Source organism: Montipora foliosa, chromosome 6 (assembly GCF_036669935.1).
Source record: "Montipora foliosa isolate CH-2021 chromosome 6, ASM3666993v2, whole genome shotgun sequence".
Lineage (NCBI taxonomy): Eukaryota > Metazoa > Cnidaria > Anthozoa > Scleractinia > Acroporidae > Montipora > Montipora foliosa.
Window position 1 is genome coordinate 30,035,727 of NC_090874.1, and position 20,516 is coordinate 30,056,242.

The 20,516-nt window shown below is 42.7% G+C and overlaps 1 protein-coding gene and 1 pseudogene across 1 annotated transcript in view; both read left to right on the plus strand.

Moving 5' to 3' along the window:
- The window catches only part of LOC138007105 (allantoicase-like), an 89,321-nt gene extending 69,382 nt beyond the window's left edge, over positions 1-19,939 (plus strand). Inside the window, exons 5-12 of the mRNA XM_068853832.1 lie at positions 350-470; positions 582-652; positions 2,345-2,482; positions 2,726-2,780; positions 4,172-4,221; positions 8,065-8,122; positions 8,212-8,300; positions 19,212-19,939. Coding sequence (XP_068709933.1) covers positions 350-470; positions 582-652; positions 2,345-2,482; positions 2,726-2,780; positions 4,172-4,221; positions 8,065-8,122; positions 8,212-8,300; positions 19,212-19,358 — 729 coding nt within the window. The 3' untranslated portion in view covers positions 19,359-19,939. The remainder of the gene's footprint in view (positions 1-349; positions 471-581; positions 653-2,344; positions 2,483-2,725; positions 2,781-4,171; positions 4,222-8,064; positions 8,123-8,211; positions 8,301-19,211) is intronic.
- On the plus strand, positions 4,596-6,259 carry LOC138007106 (uncharacterized; annotated as a pseudogene).
- Positions 19,940-20,516: the final 577 nt, after the last annotated feature.

Here is a 20,516-nt window from a genome sequence, read left to right on the forward strand (position 1 = left end):
ATAGAGCAAAGAACGCTTAAGTATCAGGTTAAAAGAAATTCAGCCTCTTAAGTATTGCAAGGAAAATACTGGAAAGAAGAAAAAAGCAACAACTTGTGACTTAAGTAATGTCTGAGCTTGAGTGGCCTAATGTATGAAGGTGCACAAAGTTCACTCTGACCCATGATTAAATTTGATTACATACAAATGTAGCTTTGATTAACTCACTGGGTGTTTCTAGTTTCCATGTATAATGTGTGTAGGATATTATGAATCCCTTCTGAACTTGCTTGAAATCGTTGTAAAGTGGTTTTAATTGTCAGATGCATTGTGACTAATGGCCACGTTTTGCTTTGCTTTCTTTCAACAGCTTTGGTGTGAAATTTTACCTATGACTGCCTTGCGACCTGGTTACTCCTCCACTAGGCATAATTACTTTGCAGTGAGCAACCCACAAAGATGGACGCATCTCAGATTAAATATATATCCAGGTGTTGAAGTTATTACCTAATTATGTCTATATGTGTTTCAAAACCCTTGTGAGCCATTATAAGAAAAAATAGTTACATGGAATTTTATATATTTGCTCCAAAATTTATTAGATGGTGGTGTTGCTCGACTGAGAGTGTATGGCATTGCCATTAAGGACTGGATTGCAGTCACCTCTCAGAAGGTTAGTTTCACAAACTGTATGTTACAGAATCTGTTTCAATTAATACCACTAACCACTAACTTTCTTGCGGTTCAGAAACAAAAACATAACACAGCTTCTCAATGAGTTCCTTTCTTGTTTATTGTCTCTAATGTTTAGAGCCTTTTGACATCAATTGCTCAGTGGGATAATGCTGACTCTGGTTCATAAACACATGAACTAGACCCAAGCATAAGTTATGCTTGTATGTACCGGTATTTGTAGTTGCCAAAACCGCCTGTGGTATCACACAACTGTACCTAATAACTTTGATTTATATAGTTTTTGTGTTTTCTCCACATTTTCCATGCGACGTCTATGTTACATGTATTCTGAAGTCCACTACTTGGTACAGTGACTGTTTTAGTTACAATGGCACTTAAACTCAAAAACCAGTATTTATATTGTGTTCAAGAAGCTAAATTTCTCATTTCTTAGACATCACTATTCAAAATTTATGAGAGCCCCACAAAAATACTCACAGCATGTATACGTGCATTTATGGTACCATGGACATAACACAGTTACTAGAAACATGATTAACACATGTATTCAACTTGTTGTCCGGATTTGTGTTCTTTTTTTTACCTATGGGATCTGGCATTGTTTTAGAATGTTGATGTCTTGCGGCATAACTTGTTTGCCAACGTTACTATCGTTTTCTTGTGCCGTATTACGCAAGCATTAACGAAAGCCGTGTACCTAAATCCCAACTACCGTCCTTAGGATTAAGATAACATGCTGTAGAGAAAATAGCAAGTTGTTTCGAAAATGTAATAAATCTGGTTTTTGACCAACATAATTTCCACAAAAACTGTGAATTCGTCTTTATTCGTCTTTATTGATAAAGAAGTTGCCGAGAAAATGAACTCTATAAATGTAAGACTTTGTTGTTTAATCACGATGCTGTTCATAGCCTGTGTACAGCTGCCCCCTTCCCTAAGAAAAAATCGGGGAAGGAGCTCCAATGTTAGTCATTGTCAAATTTGGTATGTAGTTAAACAGGATAACATACACACCACTAATTCTGCTGACTCGTGGTTGACTGTTGTTAGAACGTTCAGGAGGTCGTGGCTGCAGTATGACAGGAAGCAGTCACATGTGCATTTTCAATTTGGTCAAACTGACACTTTTCAGTGCGTTTCCCTTCTGTGAAGGTCTTACTTAGTCACTGAAGTTTGTTTTATTGCAAATAGTCCAAACTGCCTTGCCATTTGTCCTGCGGCAAAAACAAGGGAAAATAAAGATAACTGCCGTTTACCAACTTGGCAGAAATTGGAAAAAAATGTTGATAATTTTTTTCGATAGTTTAATGTTACAAGATGCAAACACACCTGAAGCAACCCTTATTATGAACTTCATGTTACAAGTATTTCTTCCTAGTGGAGTAATTTTCCTAAATATGTTCTAAAAAGGTTCTCTCTGTTCAAAAACTAAACTGCCTGAAGACCGATATGAACAATATCTTAAATCAGTCAATCATTAAATCTGTACGTACTGTTCTAAGATGTTAGAGTTTAGTTTGGAAATCGTGTTTATCCACAAAATAACCTCACTACTTATGCTTGGTGAAATTGGTTTTTTTTGGGTTACTTTTTGCATTTTCTTAATAAAGTATAAGCTTGCTTATGCAGGGCCTGGAAGCACAGGATTACTTTGTTTTCTACTATTTAGGTAATTTTAGATTTGGCTTCAATGGTAAATGGTGGAACAATTGTGGGATGGAGCAACATGCATTTTGGTCATCCTCGCAATCTCATTGCACCTGGTACAGCAGCTAACATGGGAGATGGATGGGAAACTGCGCGCAGAGTATGTTGCTACAATATGATACTTTTGAAACTTGATCATGAAGCCGATTAACATAATTCTTGGCACAAAGGGGAATGATGACAGCTGTAGACTGTAAATGTGTCTCCGATAAATGTGTAGTTGAAATAACTACATAACTGGATTTACTACATAATTAATTTGTTCAGGGTTAAAATTCTGCAATAAGTCTCTTTTGAGCGGATAGAAAAAAAGAAGTTGCTTCAGTTTGAACTTTCCTTTCAGATGGATCGGCCAAGTATTCTTGAGCTTGGGGAAGCTGGCTGTTTGAAAGTCCCAGGTAAAGTGTTACTATAAGTGATGCGATGGCAGTTGGAAGACCCAACTGCCCCGGCATGCTGTCTGACAACAAAATTTCAGTGAAATAGAAAGTTTAAAAAAACAAACGAAAAACCATTATGTGGTAGAGAAATCTTTGACAGACAGTCAATTAAATCAGCCAATCAAAACGCAAGTCAAATCAACATGCAGCCGGTGCTAATTGGAAGAAACGCATACATGTACAAGCAGTTCACGATTTGTTTTTTAGCTTTGATTAGCTGAGAATGTGTTTCAGAGTTTTGAGCCCATCGCCGATCAGAGCAATGCAAAACTAGAGTTTTCCACATTTCAAACCTCTTTTTGAAATGTGATATCATTGTCTTCATGAAACAGTGAAGTTCGTTTAGTAAGCAAAAAATAATGTTCAACTAATGTTAATGTGTGACCAAAAATTAATGTGAAGGGCCTGGGCAAACAGCTTTAACATTCGCTTTAACATTCGTTCGATTTTGTTGCACACCGTGGTTGCAACCGTTTTCAACACACTGTTAACATTCAAACTGCAGCTGCATTTTTTACACTCTTTGAGGGACTGACTAGTGCGCATGCACATTGTAGAAAGAGGATGGTAAACGGCATTAAAACGTTAAATTTTCAAAGGATAGCAACACTAAACCTATGAAAATAGACTCAACTTCGATTTAACATGTTTTAACACGATTTCAGAAGAGGCTTGTAAACGGTTTCAACATTGCTGTTCAACGAAAGGGAACGGGTGTTTTCCTGAGCCTATTGTAAAATTGTTATAGGATAAGTTTGCACCATTAGTATTCAGAACGTGCATGGTGTTACAAAGTTGGTTTTTGCAGTGGACTATTGGTTACCTTGGTTTATGCTGATAAACGAAAGGAAACTGGGAAATGATAAAGAAAAAACAAAAACAAAAAGCAGTGTAGCCTTTGAGGTAGATTGCAGTTTATATAACCGTTCATGAAGCAGCCGAACTATAGAACAGAGTTTCACACTACTCTGGCTAAAAATTAACGCAACTTGTGTTCAAGACCCGACGTTTCGACAATCCTGCCTAGTGTCTTCTTCAGGGGCGATCTAAAGCTGTTACACAAGTCCTTTTTTACGCTCACTAAAAGACTGCTATCATCACGGGTCAAAGGAGCATTGGTGGAATTAATGTGCCAAGATTCCAAACAAAGGCGTTGATGGTACCTCTGGTTGGTGCTGATAATTTTTTAATTACTCCACCCAATTTTGTATGACTTATTTGGCAAGCATCATGTTCCAACTAAGCTCAGAGTTTCCGTGTCGAAATGTCGAGTCATAAATCGTAACTCATTTTAAGCTGGAGTAGCATGAAACTATGTTTCAATGTAACACATATTTCTGTTTTAACAGGTTGGGAGTGGTCCATTATTCAACTGGGGCATCCAGGTGTTGTTCAAAAGGTAGTGAACAATAGACCAATTCGGCTAACGCAATGTTGTACCCAATTCAAATCTCTTGGGGTTAAGATTCTTTGCGTGTTGAATTTGCATGACAATGAAGCATTCACATTTAAATTATTTGGAAATAATAGTAATAAAGTATTTTTGTTTGTCTCATGATGTGGTCGCTTGTGAAGTAGATCGTCACGTTTCGACTGCATACTGATAGTATTAGAGACCTTTAGATCCGAGAACCAGGACCAGGACCAGTGTTGGCCGCGCACGCTCTGGCACTACAAACTTGTCCTCGACGTGGTATGCGTCAATTTACCAACATTTAGATTGTAAACAACCGGTGCCAGTGAAAGTTTTTTAGTTTTCTTCCTGATTTCACCATGTTTTCAAAGAAAAATACACTTGCAGCAGCAATAATGTTATATCTTGACGATGAATCTGAAGAGGAGGAGGTTATACAAATCATCATGGACCAAAATCGGAAGAATCCATCGATTCCGTACTGGAATTACAACCGTGTAGAGGCAACGCTTGGAGATATGAGTGAGGCAGAGTTAAAAGCGGAGTTTAGATTTGGAAGTGGTGAGATTAATCTTCTGTATGAGGCCCTGAGGATCCCTGAATCATTCACATGTATCAACGGAACTGTTGCCACTGGTCTGGAAGGGCTGTTGATGTTTTTGAAGCGCTTCACTTATCCGTGTCATCTCGGTGACACGATCCCTCGGTTTGGCCGCTCAATCCCCGAGCTACCAGTAAGTCTGATTCTCTCAGAGGTAAAAGAGTTCATTGTGAGTTCCCATGACCATCCCCTTCGAGACATTGACCAGCCCAACTGGAGTTGTTTGCCTGGCCGATCAGTCAGAAGGGTGCTGTGCTGGACAACTGCTGGGGATTTGTGGATGCTACGGTTAGACCAATCTCTCGCCCAGGCGAGCACCAACGGGTCATGTACAATGGCCATAAGCGAGTACATGGCCTAAAATTCCAGTCTGTTGTGGCTCCAAATGGCCTCATAGCTAACCTTTTTGGTCCAGTTGGTGAGTATTCAGTGTGTGTGGTATAGGAATTCTTCATATATTATTTTTCAATAAATAACAAGACTATAGTCTTTTGTCTATAATCAACATGTGACCCTGAAATATTTTATCCAGTATAATAAATGGAGTACACAAAATAAGCCTTTGATAGTGGATTCGAGAAAATACTCTGTACCCATGAAAGGAGCTGAAATTTTTATAATTGTGTTTTTCATTAAAAAAACAGCTTGATCCATGAACAGAAATCATTCTTCCTATTAAACAGTGAGGTGTACTTGCTTGACTAAGCCAACTTTGAGTGAGCAAAATAGAGATAATATAAAAAATGTTGGAGCTAATTTATTTATTTATTTTTGTTCCATGCCAAACATAGAAATGAAATACATTGTAACATTGGCCCCTATGAGCTGATATGCTATTATAATTACTAAGTCATGCCCTCTAAGGTTATAAATAATAGTAAATAAATGTAGTTGATGTTATTGGGCATTCACATTGCCATCATTTTGACCCTTGCTGCACTCTGAACTTAAATATATTTATGCCCATGAACAATTCAGCTGTATGATTTATATCCTGTAAGTTGGTTTTAAGCTGTTTTTTTACCTTGTAGAAGGTAAGAGGCATGATTCAAGAATGCTTCAGATGTCTGGTTTGCTTCTTCAACTCCAACAACATTCAGATGATGAGGCACTGCAGCCACTCTGCATTTTCAGTGACCTGGCATGCCCCCTTAGACTCCACCTCCAAGCACCTTATAGGCATGCCCACCTCACAGAAGAACAAGAGGCGTTTAATTCCTCAATGAGCAAAGTTCGCTCAGCTGTTGAATGGGCGTTTGGAGACATTCTTTCATGTTTTGCTTTCCTGGACTTAGTCCAGTTGGCACCATGTACTCTGCCTGTGCACTTGTTCGGAATGCTCACACTTGTTTGTACAGTTCTATGTCCAGGTCCTTTTTTGACTTAGAGCCACCAACCATCCAACAGTACTTTCAAATGTAATGTAATGACTCATGGTGATACTTTGAAATCAACAACAATTTTGAGAAGTGACCCTACCAAACTAGGCTTGGTTGGACATTGTTTACTAAACAACCTCAGTAACATGTGCTAATACATATATGGGATTCCTGGCCCAAAATTAACCCCTATATAAGGATCCTTCAAAATTGAGAATGATTTTTTTTTCATGTGCTAAAATGACAAATTTAAGTGTTAACTATCACATAAATGCAATTAATCAAGTATAAAGGAAATTCATCTTTGTGAAGTTTTCACAAAATCAGATATGTAGTCAGCAAATATTCATCTAATCTTTCTTCCCTCCCTTTCTTGTAGCCGGTAAAAGAAACAACAATAAGCTATTTCGAGCCTCAGCTCAGCAAGGGAAGAACGATTATAAAACACTGCAGGGTGCGCAAAATAATACACGAGAAAGGGAAGCACACAAATTACTAAAGGGAGGGAAACACTTCAAACGGAAAAATAGAACGTTGATAATAAGGATTATCTCTGCTTATTTTTAACAACCAACTAATGTTTTACAAATCAACAAGCTCATCCAAAAAAAAAAAAAAAGTAAAATGCAGATCTTGCCAAGAGAAAAATAATGAATCAAAGAGAAGTTCCTCTTGTTTTCGTGCGTTTTCGAGACAAAAAAAGGACAATTCGTATTTTTGCAAAGGTTGAAAGACTAATATCTTTCATTTCTCTTTCATTTAATTGCTCCCTGCAATGGCCATAAAGCTTTCAAGAAATATTTTGATAAAGTATTAATAATTAATGCTCTAGCACTCTCAGTTTAAAACACAGTTCACAACATATCAACTTGGCTTTGCTTGTTTTAATGCATAACAAAGCATTAAAAAATCAGCTTTTCTCTCTTCATTTGTTTCAAATTGGATATCGAAACTACATTTTATACGACTGAAAATATTTTTTGTCTTTTGAAAGATAAAAGCTTGTCAACAATAAATAAAACTTACCTAAAAAAACTGGTTTCGTGAGGGCAACTTGTTAACCAAAACTCGTCGTCAACCACTTGGGGAGGACAAGTTTTTCAAGTTGTGTGACCGTGACAGACCTAGTGCGCATGCTCAGTAGACGCGTGCACAGCCAAAACTGGCCCTTGTCCTGGTCCTGGTCCTGGTTCTCGGATCTAAAGATCTCTATTCATCAGGTGATGAGGTCGACTTGTTACGCGCCACCTTTCAAGCAGGATGCCCTGCTGTGATTGGTTGGTTTTTAGCAGCTGTGATTGGCGCACTTCGATCCTCATTTTTTCGGCTTCTAGTTCCTTTGGCGGTCCCCTGTCGTACGGTTCTCCTGTTGTCGTGTTTCTTGATCATGGGCATCCATGAACAAAAAATCGAAACTGAGGATCAAAATGCACCAACCACAGCTGCTGAAACCCAACCAATCTCAGCGGAGCATCCTGCGTAAAAGGTGACGCATAACCAGTCGACCTCATTGCCTGATGAAGACTAGCAGCGTCCAGTCGAAACGTCGCAATCTACATCACAAGTGACCACATCGTGAGACAAACAAGAATACTTTATTATTATTATTGTACTTCACCATGATGAATAACAGCAACCCTTTTTACAACATTGTATGGAAATACTTGGAACAAAACGTTTTATTCCCAAAGATTTGAATTGGGTACAACATTTAGATAACCGATTTCGTCTATTAAGAGTGACTAATTTGGAGGAGTTTGTTCCTGCCAAACTGTCAGGATTTAAGTGTGTTTAGATCCTAAAAATTGCGTGCTGTATTTCTTTAATTGCTTGATTTCTTTCGTAAAGGTTGAGGTTGATACAAACCATTTCAAAGGCAACTTTCCGGAATCTTGTAAACTGGAAGGTGGGTGAGATGAGATAGCACGAATGGAAAACAATCGAGGTTATTTGTGCTTGGGGACTGGCTTTGGAACAAATGCTTTCTGCTTCTAGGGTTTCTAACAAGGAAAGAGGCCAAACATGATGTTTCAGAGGAAGAGTGGAGTACATTTTCATGGAAAACACTCCTTCCTCGGACAAAGGTAGACATTCTTTTTTCCCTTAGTTTTCATAAGAAGAGGTTACAGCCAAAGTAGTACTATGGGCCCATATGACCCGGTTTTGAGGGCGGCTTCTGATTGGTCCATTAAAAAAATAATGAGATACATCAGCTTCTCATTGGTTTAAAAAATGACGTTTCTAAGGAGGATTTGGATTGGTGGAGAAATGGGGGTCAAAGTCCAAAAATTCAAGATGGCATCACAACCTACCCCAGGATCTGTTCATCCCCACGGTTCTGTGATGGAGTATCCAAGATGGCGTCATGAACCAATCAGAAGCCGCCCTCAAAACCAGGTCATAGGGTCCGATAGCCAATAGGATAAGGGTATGACGTCACAGAAATTCAACATGGCGATGGGATGATGTCACATGGGATCCCACGCACAATCGCGCGATATTGAGTGAGATCGCGCAAGAACATACGCAGGATCACGCGACATCGCGCAAAATCATGTATGACATCGTTGAATTCAAGATGGGCCCATATGACCCGGTTTTGAGGGAGGCTTTTGATTGGTCCATTAAAAAAATAATGAGATACATCAGCTTCTCATTGGTTTAAAAAATGACGTTTCTAAGGAGGATTTGGAATGGTGGAGAAATGGGGGTCAAAGTCCAAAAATTCAAGATGGCATCACAACCTACCCCAGGATCTGTGTTCACCCCCACGGTTCTGTGATGGAGTATCCAAGATGGCGTCATGAACCAGTCAGAAGCCGCCCTCAAAACCAGGTCATAGGGTCTGATAGCCAATAGGATAAGGGTATGACGTTACAGAAATTCAACATGGCGGATGGGATCCCACGCACAATCGCGCAATATTGAGTGGGATCGTGCAAGATCATACGCAGGATCATGCGACATCGCACAAAATCATGTATGACATCGTTGAATTCAAGATGGCTTAGTGAATAGAAAAGAGGCAACAGGATTTGCTATTTACAAATCATAAACGGTTTAATGTACAAACAAACCTATGTACAAGCAGGAACGTGGGAGGGGCCTGGTGCCTAATCTCTAAGAATAAGTCTGATAATTGATCTACGAGGTCCAAGTCTTCATCGGTCAGGTGTTCCTAGCGGTACGTATAGGTCTTGGCCGTTGTGGCATCCAGAACACGTTTGGAATAGACGAGTCGGTAATCTTTGTGAGATGGTAGCATCTCCAATGTGTAGGTCTTGGCGTTTCTGTGGATGGTGTGAGATTGAATGACATGTGTGGTGCGAGGCTGGTCTAGAGGATGGTGCAATTACTCATCCAAGGTGTTCTGACGTCCGTTCTGAAGGGCATCACTGCCCTTTCCCAGAGAAGGGAGGAAGCTTGCACAAATTTTATCAAGCGTGACTGGCTGTTGTCTCCTGTACTGAAGCCATTAATTCCTTGTGTGTCAATAGATCGTTTTCGCGTCACGTCACAGCGGCCATGTTGGTGTACAAGAACAATAGACGTTCTCTCCTTTGGGAAACAAACTCTATTTTATGCATATTCCATGCATACATTTTGTATTGTTTTGTACACCAATATGGCCGCCATGTCACGTGAGTGAAAACCATCTATTGACAGGCCATTCTGCCTCTGTTCAGGCGAATGTGTTCCAGTGCACTTTGTTCCTAAGACAAAGCGGTTTGCAGATTTCTGCACCATTAAGTATCAAGATCAGTTGTAAACCTCTTCTCTGTTATTTTTTCTCTGTTATTTAGTGCTTTTAGTCATATAATCATATTCTGGACCTTCTTGTAGCCGTAGTTCTTCAGACCGCCCAAGTAGAATTCAACTATGCGATCTCCAGCATCGAGTTCGTCTTTGAAGTCGCCGAGATAAGCGCCTCGTGGGGGATGCAACGGTGGGTCACCAGGGTGATGAAGGTAGATGACTGAGTCGCTGTCAAAATAGAGTACGCACTCACTGAGATGATCTAGAGCTTGATAGAGTCGGTGTCTGTTGTGACAGGTCGGGAAAGCGGCCATGAAGATGTTGAGATTGGGTGAAGGAAGGAAATTGTGGGCTTGCAGTTTGTAATGAACTTCAACGAAGGGTTGAGGGCCGGTGAGTTCCCGGACCTGGGTCTGGGTCTCGTACCAAATCTCTTCTCCGTCCTCTTCGTTTCGGGTGTAGAGATGAGATGTATGTTAGACCCCCGCAAAAAGCTTCCTGAGGAGGCGCTTGGAGGTCGAGATGGGTCAGGTACTCGGCAGGTCTGGATGGGTGTTTTTGAGGGCATTCCACAAACACTCCCACATTTTCACGACTCGGTACCCAAGACTGTAGGAGAGTTCGTTTTTTGTCTATGAGATCTCGTATATGTTCCGTGGTCCGGTCTAGGAGTGTTGGATGCACATCTGTACATCGAGGATGACAGGTCCGACATCTGTGCCAGAAGCACCCGTGGAATTCGTACACAGTCTTGGTATGGGCATTGTAGCGGTCGACCGTGTGTCAGGTGCCGGGGATTGGGTACTCGCCCTCGTTTCGAGCATCCATGTTGGATCCTTTGGCGGTGTAGAGGATGGTGATCGGCGACGGCGTGTCCATAAGTGCGGGCCATGGTTTCATGTTGGTCACACCAAGTCAACCATTCCATGGAGGCTTGGGAATGATTGATGCGACCTCGCCATCCCAATAGGGGTTCCGACGCAATGGTTTTTCTTCCATGCAATCCATACGCAAGTAATGGTTGCAGGCCGAGGCTGCCGTCATCTGTTCGAAACTATTGAATTCAGTACAAGCCTGGAAATCCCGCATGAACGTGAGGCACCCTTGTTTCAAGAGTCGCATGTCCAACTCGCAGTACATCAGGAGTTCTGCTTGGAAGTCGAAGAGGACCCCTCGAGCTGCCTGGTCATCATACGACGTGTCAAACTCTTGACGTTTCTTGATCGACATGCCGTCGGGCATTGTAGAATGATTTGTCGGGGAAAGATGCCACGTACATCTCGTTTTCGGGTGTGTTCAACAAATGAGGAAAGTGTCCTTTCTTGAGTTTGGTGAGCCCGATTTGGCGGCATTTGAAAGAACGAGAGCGAGTTTATAAACCATATGGTCATATCATTGTGACCGTACATGAGCTGCAGAACGTTTCCGTTCGATTTATCTCTTTTGTCAGTTGAGTTTGTCGATGACGGGGTAACTGTCAGCCCTTGAAACTGTGGGCTGTTACCGTCAAGAGTCGAGTCCCGTTCTCTGTCAGAGTTTCCAACCACTCCAGGTAATGGAGGATGCAGTCGTGAGGATCCCTGAACCATGTGGGATGCTCATGGGTCTCTCTCTCGGCGACAACGAGATTGGGAATGTGACGTCCCTCTACTTGCATGCTTTCAATGTCGAAAAAGACATGTAGGGGAGGTATGTCCTCTTGATCCTCGTCATCCTCGTTGTCGTTGTTGTCGCCGTTGCCCGCTAGTAGAGCGTGCAAGTCAGCGGCACCATTGGCTAGTAGGGCCTGCAATCCGCCTGCAGCAACCCGACGATCGGTTAGTCGACGTCTTTGTTCCCGTCGTACCTCAGTTGGGGTCTTTTCGACTTGCAAGAAACATTGATGTTGGTGTACATTGACCAGTTCGTGACAGAGCGTGTCCCCAGGTCCGTAGGGGAAACGAGCAAAAGTGCGGTTGGCATCCACCATGACAATCATTTAGTCTTGGAGACTGGGAGCAGTGGCTAGTATATGGAGTTCCTCCGGACCGCAGAGTTGTTGCTGTAGATGGACTTCTTCTAAAAGATCCCGAGCTGCCTGCGTGTTCCTGCTTTGGTTTCCTGTAGGATCGGTCCATTGTTGACGTGTGGTGCGGTCATTGGCTTGGTGGACACCTCGAGCGAGGACAGTGGCTCAAGGACAGCATAGAGTGTCATCATCCTCTGGGACGTGTAGGACACATTGTTTGAATCCTGTGAGACATGTAGAAGCTTGGTGACCTGGCAGGTACGTCTTTCGTTTACCGGAACTGAGGGGGGCACCACAAACGTGTACAAAGAAAAGGGTGAATGAATCTTCCATCTTGAACTGTTCGTTGGAGTTGAGCATGTGCGAGAGATTGCCTAACAAGGTGTCAGCTCTTTGACCATGAGGGCGCCATTCTCCGGCTCTTAGTCCCCATTCATTGTAGGCATTGGCTGTTTGATTGGAGGCTAGGGCTATGTAGATACGATCCCCGCCTGGGATGTCTTCTTCGAGAGCTGCATGAAGTCCCTAGACCAGAGCATGTTATGTTATTTGTTTGAGCAGGTTGAAGTTTTGGCAGCTATTCAGCTGATGTGGACCTGCTATTACCCACCCACCCACCCATATACACACAGAGGACAGCCACAACACCAGGAACTTCATTCCCTACTGTTCTCGAAGTGTGTGGGTTTTTTAACGTCCCACAGGGAACTAATGAACATGGAAGTTATTTGTGAGACGGGACCTCCGGGTTATCATCCTTATCCGAGGAGACATGAAAGTCTAACCATTTGCAGATGTAATTACAAAGGCAGCACTTTCTGCTCAGTTATTTAAAGACCCTGAATGTTGGTCTGGCCAGAGTCGAACTCACGACCTCGTGCATGGCAGCCCCGTGCTCAACCAACTGAACCACCGGTGCGCGGTGGGTTGGCATCGGCTAATCGTTGCCGAGAGATGAAGGCACCGATCTGTCGGGGTCGAAGCTGGAACACATGTTCGTGAACACCCATGCGTACACTGTTTCGTTCTACGACAGGTTGTCTTTGGAACTGGAAATGACTGTGAGGAGCAACAGCACTGCCTGTTCGAAAGTGTCGGTCACTCACGCTAATTCTTCGTCACTGTCCATGATGGGTAAAGGGACCTTCCATGACGTGTGCCATGGGAATTGGACCAATCAGGATCAAAAAAAGGTCTTCTGAGGGGATGGGGATATCCCCCAGAAAAGTAATGTGACCTTTACGGGGTCTATTATTGTTGGATGGTTAGGTCTTAAGTGGCGAACGAGGTGGACTTGGATATCAGAAGCGTCATGGATCATACGCGATGCTTCTTAGATATGGCTATGTCAAGGAGACGGATGGAGACAGCAAAGGAACAGCGCTATATGCTTGGCTGGACCAAAAGAATGATTGAGGATGGAAGCAGGAGTGGAAGAAGAAGAGGAAGACCCCAGTGACAGAAGATGATGCCTCTTACTGGGACCTATTGCCTGAAGAACTCTGCCATAGGATCTTGGAGACTAGAGATCTATTGTACGAAGTGGACAGAAGGAGATGGTGGAATCCCATCCACAAGGAGATGTCACGCCCACCATGGTGCACACAACATGGCACGGTACGTTGTTCTTCTCCATTGTCTTTTGAAACCACAGAACCTGATCGACTCGTTTTGATTTTGGGTATTTTGAAGATGACGGCAACGTATGTAGGAGAATTGGTTGTCGTCTTGGAGTGTGGGTTTTGCAGTACGAGAGGCCCGTCCCGGGACGGGTCCCGAATCATGCGATGCTTGTATTGTCTTTACGATATGACAGGTTGTCCGGGGTACCGTTATTGTACGGGCGTCGCCCTGAAGCTTTTATCAAACCATTTCTCCCATATTGTTCATGTTGATATTTTCTTCCTAGATGGTGGTCGCCTATCAGAGGGAGTATATTGGCGGAAAGTATTATTGGATCAAGTGGGAGTGCCGATGTTGTGATCATGATGATGTGGCAATGTGCATGCATTGCCTCGCACGTGTGAATAACTACACTTTGCGCCATATTCCTTGATTGCTGCTGGTGTTTGGCGATGGACCCATGTCGAGACTCCTACGGTCGTCGTTGTTGTCATGCCTGTACACCCCAAGAGTCGCACTCTTGGGTCGGATTGCGTTTCTTTTATGAATCATTTTCTTAGATGATATGTCCTTTGGAAGACATACCCAGACGGACGAAATCGCCACGACGTACCGACCAACAACAATGGTGGCACATTCGTTACTACTTTGAGAGCATACCGGGATTGTCCTTTGTTTCATAGATATGGTGTGGTCTCGTTGTGTTGTTTACTCATTCCTTTGCCCTTCGCGGACAGACAGTGGAGGAGTTTAAGCTATGTGTGGAGGCGTGGAAATCCGTGGTGAAATCTAGGCTCCATGAGCATAGACACCAACACATACATGAACTGCAGATTGTCGTCATTGTGTGTCCACCCTACCGGGGTGGGGATGTCGTCCATCCGCTGCCAATTGCTCGGTCACGTTCAAATTGTTGACCCAACCTTGAGGTGCTAACAGAGTTGACCCTTCAGTTCGATCGTAGTTCAGCAATGTTTCCAAAAATGACTTGTACATGTACATATCGGTTTGTTCGCTTATCAAGACACCACGCAGTCATAGGTTGATCTGCTTGAAGAGCCCATGGGTGAGGCTGTTGGTCAGGTATACAAACTTGGTGTTGTTGGCATCCGACGCACTGTTGGCATCGGCCACTATGCCATTGGTCGCTGCCAAATTCAATTTTTATTTCCACTTCCAAGTAACTGCGCCCCAAATCGACAAATTCGTCCAAGCCAGGGATCGTAAGGGAAATGGGAATGATACTCGTCATGGCTTGACTGTAGGAACCATTTGGTAAGCCTCTACGGCCATGTTTGTCAAAGGCATGGTAAACAGATCCAGAATCATCTTTTTCATCTTCTTCTTCTACGTTGTGGTCGTCGTCGCCCCAAAAGACTGAGCCAAGGTCCTGATACGTTCCTACCCAGCCAACCACCATACTGACATGGAAGACCTGGCCCTTTTATACCAGCGTCAGCCGACTGACGTCAACTATAGGCACGCTATCAATGCAACCACAAGATTCATGTTCCAAAAATGGAAGCCACGCTTCGTTTTGCTTTCATGTTCCAACCAGCTTTTCGTTTCAATCCCCGTTTCAAGGATTGTCCCACGCCCTGTCCTACCACGCCTAGCGATTGGCCACCGGCGGCCGCGTGAAGTCCCAATTGCAAGGCAATGGAATCTTGATCAAGTCTTCTGTGACTCCAGACCCCTGTTAACCACGAAGGTACGGGGAAGATACCGTGTCAGACTACCTCCACGCATGGTGACAATGATGATGGTTCTTTCCCAGTGTTCCTGCTTTTTTATACTTGCGGTCTCCTCCGGAGTTGAAACGTCACAATGGTCCTACCTCCTTTACCAAAAGAGACCAGTTTTCTGGTACTCTCACCCACACTGACTTCCATCACATCCAAATAAGGACGTCGCATGGGCATCCATTGAATGTGCACCGCCTCAAAGTACACATTACCCCCACCACCTCGAATATACCGGTAATGGACTTCTCGCACCAGAGGATGCTCCGATTCTCATACCACATTACTATCTGCCACATCCAAGTAGACCAACAACAAAGTTTGTGACGTATGACTGCGGGCCGCCTGGAAGGCTTTGTTCAGATTCGTGAATCTCCAGTCCACGACCAGACTCAATAGCACGCTCTCCAAGTTGTTAGAAAACATGTAATTTTAATGCAATTAGTCCTTGGTAGTGCTGTAATTGATGTCATGTTCATATTGCAATACTTATTGTATCGTTTACTGTAGTTTGCAATGTTTTATGGTGTAACTGTGCATATTTAAAAAATAAAATTATTAAAAAAAAGAAGAAAAAAAAAGTCCAAGATCCAAAGACCCATAGAGTCTTGAATCTTCTGTTCCAACGTGTCAATGATCTTTTTTACAAACTCCACCCCCGTCGATGAAGGGCTAATATCCGTCAATCTCAACACACCTCTACCTCCTCAGTTCCCGACCAAGGTCTTGTCATTCACAGCAACGTACGAGTACCTGCACAGGTATCCGCCCGTATATTCCAATCTTTCGGATGCGTACCCGTCTCGGCAACGTGGATCAGGAGATTCTCAGAGTGTACCTCGTTCTGTGGGACGGTAGGTAGCGACACGCCGGCCAATCCCAATTTTCCATTGGTCGTCCTCTTGTCACACTTGATCTCCGGGTAGGCGCGCTTTAAACTCGGAGGGGCCATTATCAGGGAACTCGGCTTTCTGTACATGACTCAACAAGGTATTGTAACACGACATGGTTCATTTCTTTTTTATTTTTTCGACATCTCTCTTTTTTATACATGTTTCAAAGCCGAACAAAGGACTCAACTATCGTATTTACTGGGCCAACCCATCCAACAGACTTTCACAGTTTGATGGCGTCGTCAGAAAATCTTTTCCACATGGAACAAGACGTCGTCGGGTATGGTGACTTTCTGAACGTGCTATTCATAGAAACTGCCTTCTAAAGGTGTCCCGTCCCATTCTTTGATCTTGTTGGACCAGAAACACTTCTTCCGTCCACGCCTGTAAATATCCTTTCTTGAAAGGACGATGTTTCTTACTGAGTCATACTCGATTGCCCACTTTGAGTTTAGGACGAGGATGTGACTTCAGTCATTTGCCGTACGACTTGGTCCACATGCTCTCTTTGTTCTGGTGGGTCACGTCGTGTGGTTCCATACCGATACTCCAATGAAAACTCCTATTGTATTCGTCGAGTAATTGGGGCAGTACACTGAGATAGGCTCGCGTATTACGGGCTGTGAAATAACGATACATGCATTGCTTCAACGTATGATTAAAACGTTTAACCACGGACGCCTTGGCATCCCCGTGGGTTGGGAAATGGTGAATGCCTTCTTATTTACAAAAAAATAATCCAAAAAAATGCATCATTTGCCTAGACGGAGCCACACATGCTGGAAAACCTGGTGTTCACAGCCATGTGCCATTATCTGGGCAGAAGGAGATATCCGAGGCACCGGTCAGCCCCCGGGAAGATCTCCTGTTGCAAACAAATGATGCACGACCGGTGCCTCTACGCTTTCCTGGCGAACCAGTACGGATACCCCCACAGAACACAGAGGGGAGAATGGCGATGTCCTCACTGCCGAACCCGTTTTGTAACAAAGGCTACACAAGACTTTCCCAAGACTGTCAGAGAATCTTCACCACCAGATCGGGACAACATCAGGAAGAGGCTATTCAATGACTAACCACACTGCCTGCACCAGTCCTCCCCATGACTTGCCATCCTCTTGTCATGTTCAATCAGCTGACCACCTTTATGGTGCTTATGTTTATGATGCTGTGGCTCAACCCCACACCAAGAAGCATGTTGCCCTATCTTGTTTACTTTTGTGCCTCTTGTTATTTGGTTAATGGGTTCTGGATCCCATGACCCTATTTTAGGGACAAGGTTTCGCACTGGGCCCCTCGCACATTCCCGCCTGTAAATAGTTTTTGTTTGTATATTAAACCGTTTATGATTCACAAATAACAAATCCTGTGGCCTCTCTTTTTCATATCGGCCATCTTGAATTCCGTGACGTCATCCCCTCCTCCTATTGGCCATTTTCACATTCCCCATAATACACTTTGTTTGCCCCCCAAATTTTGCATAAACTATTGTTTTCAAATGCTCTTGGGAATATGCAGTGTCCCAAGAGCATTTGAAAACAATGGTTTATGCAAAATTTGGGGGGGGGGGGCAAACAAAGTGTATTATGGGGAATGTGAAAATGGTCAATTGGCTATTGGACCCTATGACTCGGTTTTGAACTCGGCTTGTGATTGGTCCATTCAAAAAATTTGATGAGATGCATCGGCTTCTGATTGGTTAAAAAATGACGTCATCGCGGCGGCCATCTTGTCGACCCTAGCCCAGAACCGGGGGGGGGGGGGAGGGGTTTAATCCGGATCTTGGGGTAGGTTACATGGCCATTTTGATTTTTTGGACTTTGACCCCCATTTCTAAACCAATCAAACCCTCCTTAGAACGTGTGCACGTGATAATGGCCGCTCGGATGACGTTATTTTTTACCAATCAGAAGCCAATGCATCTCATTCATTTTTTGAATGGACCAATCAGAAGCCGAGTTCAAGCGGGCCAATAGCCGGGTCAGATGGGCCAATAGTACTACTAGCCAAAAATTCTTTGGCGAAGGTACAAGAAAATGTACACTCTAACACCTTATGATGGTTAAGTGTGTGATAATTACACACCATTTGTGTGCATGATAACACACCTTATAACAATCAGTTTGCTACACACCATATATTCATGAGATGCAAATGTTCTTCAACTGGAGAAGTCTGAAAAAGCCATCATAACACACCTGCTATTTTTTACTTGAGGTGGCTCAAACCAGTTTCAACACTTTCAAGACATCGTGCTATTTGGAAGGAATAGCAAACTGTCAAACAGCAGTGCATTGGTGTCATGTGAAACAACAATAAGTGGTCAATATTGTGACATGGTAACAATAGCAGAACCACCTCAAAACACCCCTTAAGTGATAAATAGGTGAAGTTAAAACTCTTCTGAAAAAATTTAAAAAACCAGAGCCGATTGAGAGCTATTGTGAAATTGTAAAATTTGAAATGGCTGAGAAGTTTTAACTTTGGAGAGAGTGTCATCTTAGCCCGAGGAGCATTTTCCAGCAATCAAAAATGGAGGTGACCGAATTCGTTTTTTGATATTAAAGCGTTAAGGGAAAAAAAAGGGACTTTTAAACATGGCTTGCCTATATTAACATTGCAATACCATAGCATCCTGTTAACAAATAATTGATGTTTCGTACGGTACTATAACTTTTTCAGGTCGTGAAACTGTGTGGTAGTGTCCATGCTTCAAATTTTGGTGATAAAGTAAACTAATGGCGACAACAAGGACATTTCGTTGGTAACACAGTAATATAATATTCTTAAACTCTCAACAAACAACGCGGAGATTTACGTTTCTCTATTTGCAAGATCGTAACAAGAAATCTCCTTTAGGGCAAAATTCCAAAGCTTAGTGGTGTGCGCTTGTGTCGTTGCACATCATTGTTAGTGGAAAAGGTCAAATGTCATTTTACTCTAGTAACCCTGTTGTCTGATTTTGCTTTTCAGTTGTCCCCAGACAAGCTTCACCTTTTCGATAAACTCGAAGACTGCGGTGTGATTTCACATGTGCGACTTACCATTTACCCTGACGGAGGTGTTAGCCGGCTGAGATGTTGGGGTGTACCTGTTTCCGCTAAATACTGCAAATTATGAGATGGCGTTTATTTGATGATTTAGCCTTCAGTCGGAGCCAAGTTTTTGCAGTTGGTCTCATATCTGAGCTATTAATTTTTTGTTCAGTTTAATTTCCTGCTAGCCTGCAGCGTCTCTGTTTCCCTTGATATTTTGAGGTGGGGCGAAATTCATTCTAGTCCAAATTGAGGGACATTACACGACTTTTGCGACACATTCATTCTCATCGTTATGGATTCCGAAATCTGCACCTCAATCTTAATTATTCCTTCTCTATCTTTCTTTTTAGACTCTCTAAGGTTGTCAAAGGAAAAGAAGAAATTCATATTTGTATAAACTTGTCGTATTATGTTTGGAGGTTATCCTGGTTTTGAATGACAAAAGAGGAGAGTAATGAATTTAAACTGGAAAGGTGGAGGAATAGGAATTCGTTGGTTTTCATATGTTTAGTTAACACTATACATAGTGGAATCCACATAGTTTATTGCATGTACACGGTTTATCTGAAGACCCTCTGAAGAGACTGGTGCCTTACGTTTCATTAATTTACTCATGTTCCCCCAAAGATGAGCGTAAGTCTGGATTAAAAAACGTTCACTGCTTGTCTGTCATTTTCATTTTCCTTTCAACGGTGTTCTCCACAAGGTAACAAAATCTCTGTTTCCCTGGGCCCACAACTAAACTAATGCGCCGAGGTTTTTCTTCATTTGCTCTCAATATATCAATGCTGGTAGATTAAAGGCCACACTCCAGTTGGACCTAAAGAGCTTCTTCAACTTACACGAACTTCGGCCTGTCCCAGTGGACCAAATTAAAATGACTACCCTTGTTCTAGAACGCACCAAATCCATGGAACTAATGGGGTTCCAGATCCAACGCACTATTGCGCAAAATTAAAAAAAAAATTATATCCTTATCTTTATTCCTGCCCAAGTCAGCGTAGCTCTGTTTCCGCTCAGATTTCTAAGACGGCACCAGGGTAGTAAAAAACAGTAATCTTGTTTGCCCCTTTAAAAAAAATAGGTCATTACTGTCGTAAAGAATCGACTAATTGACAAAAAATTGTAAGTGAACCATTGTTATGAACAAGGGAACGTCGATGAAGTCAAAATACCCCGCCACAGACAATGTCTTGCAGGTAAATTCCTTCCCATGGTGGACTCAAAAGAAGCGGAAATA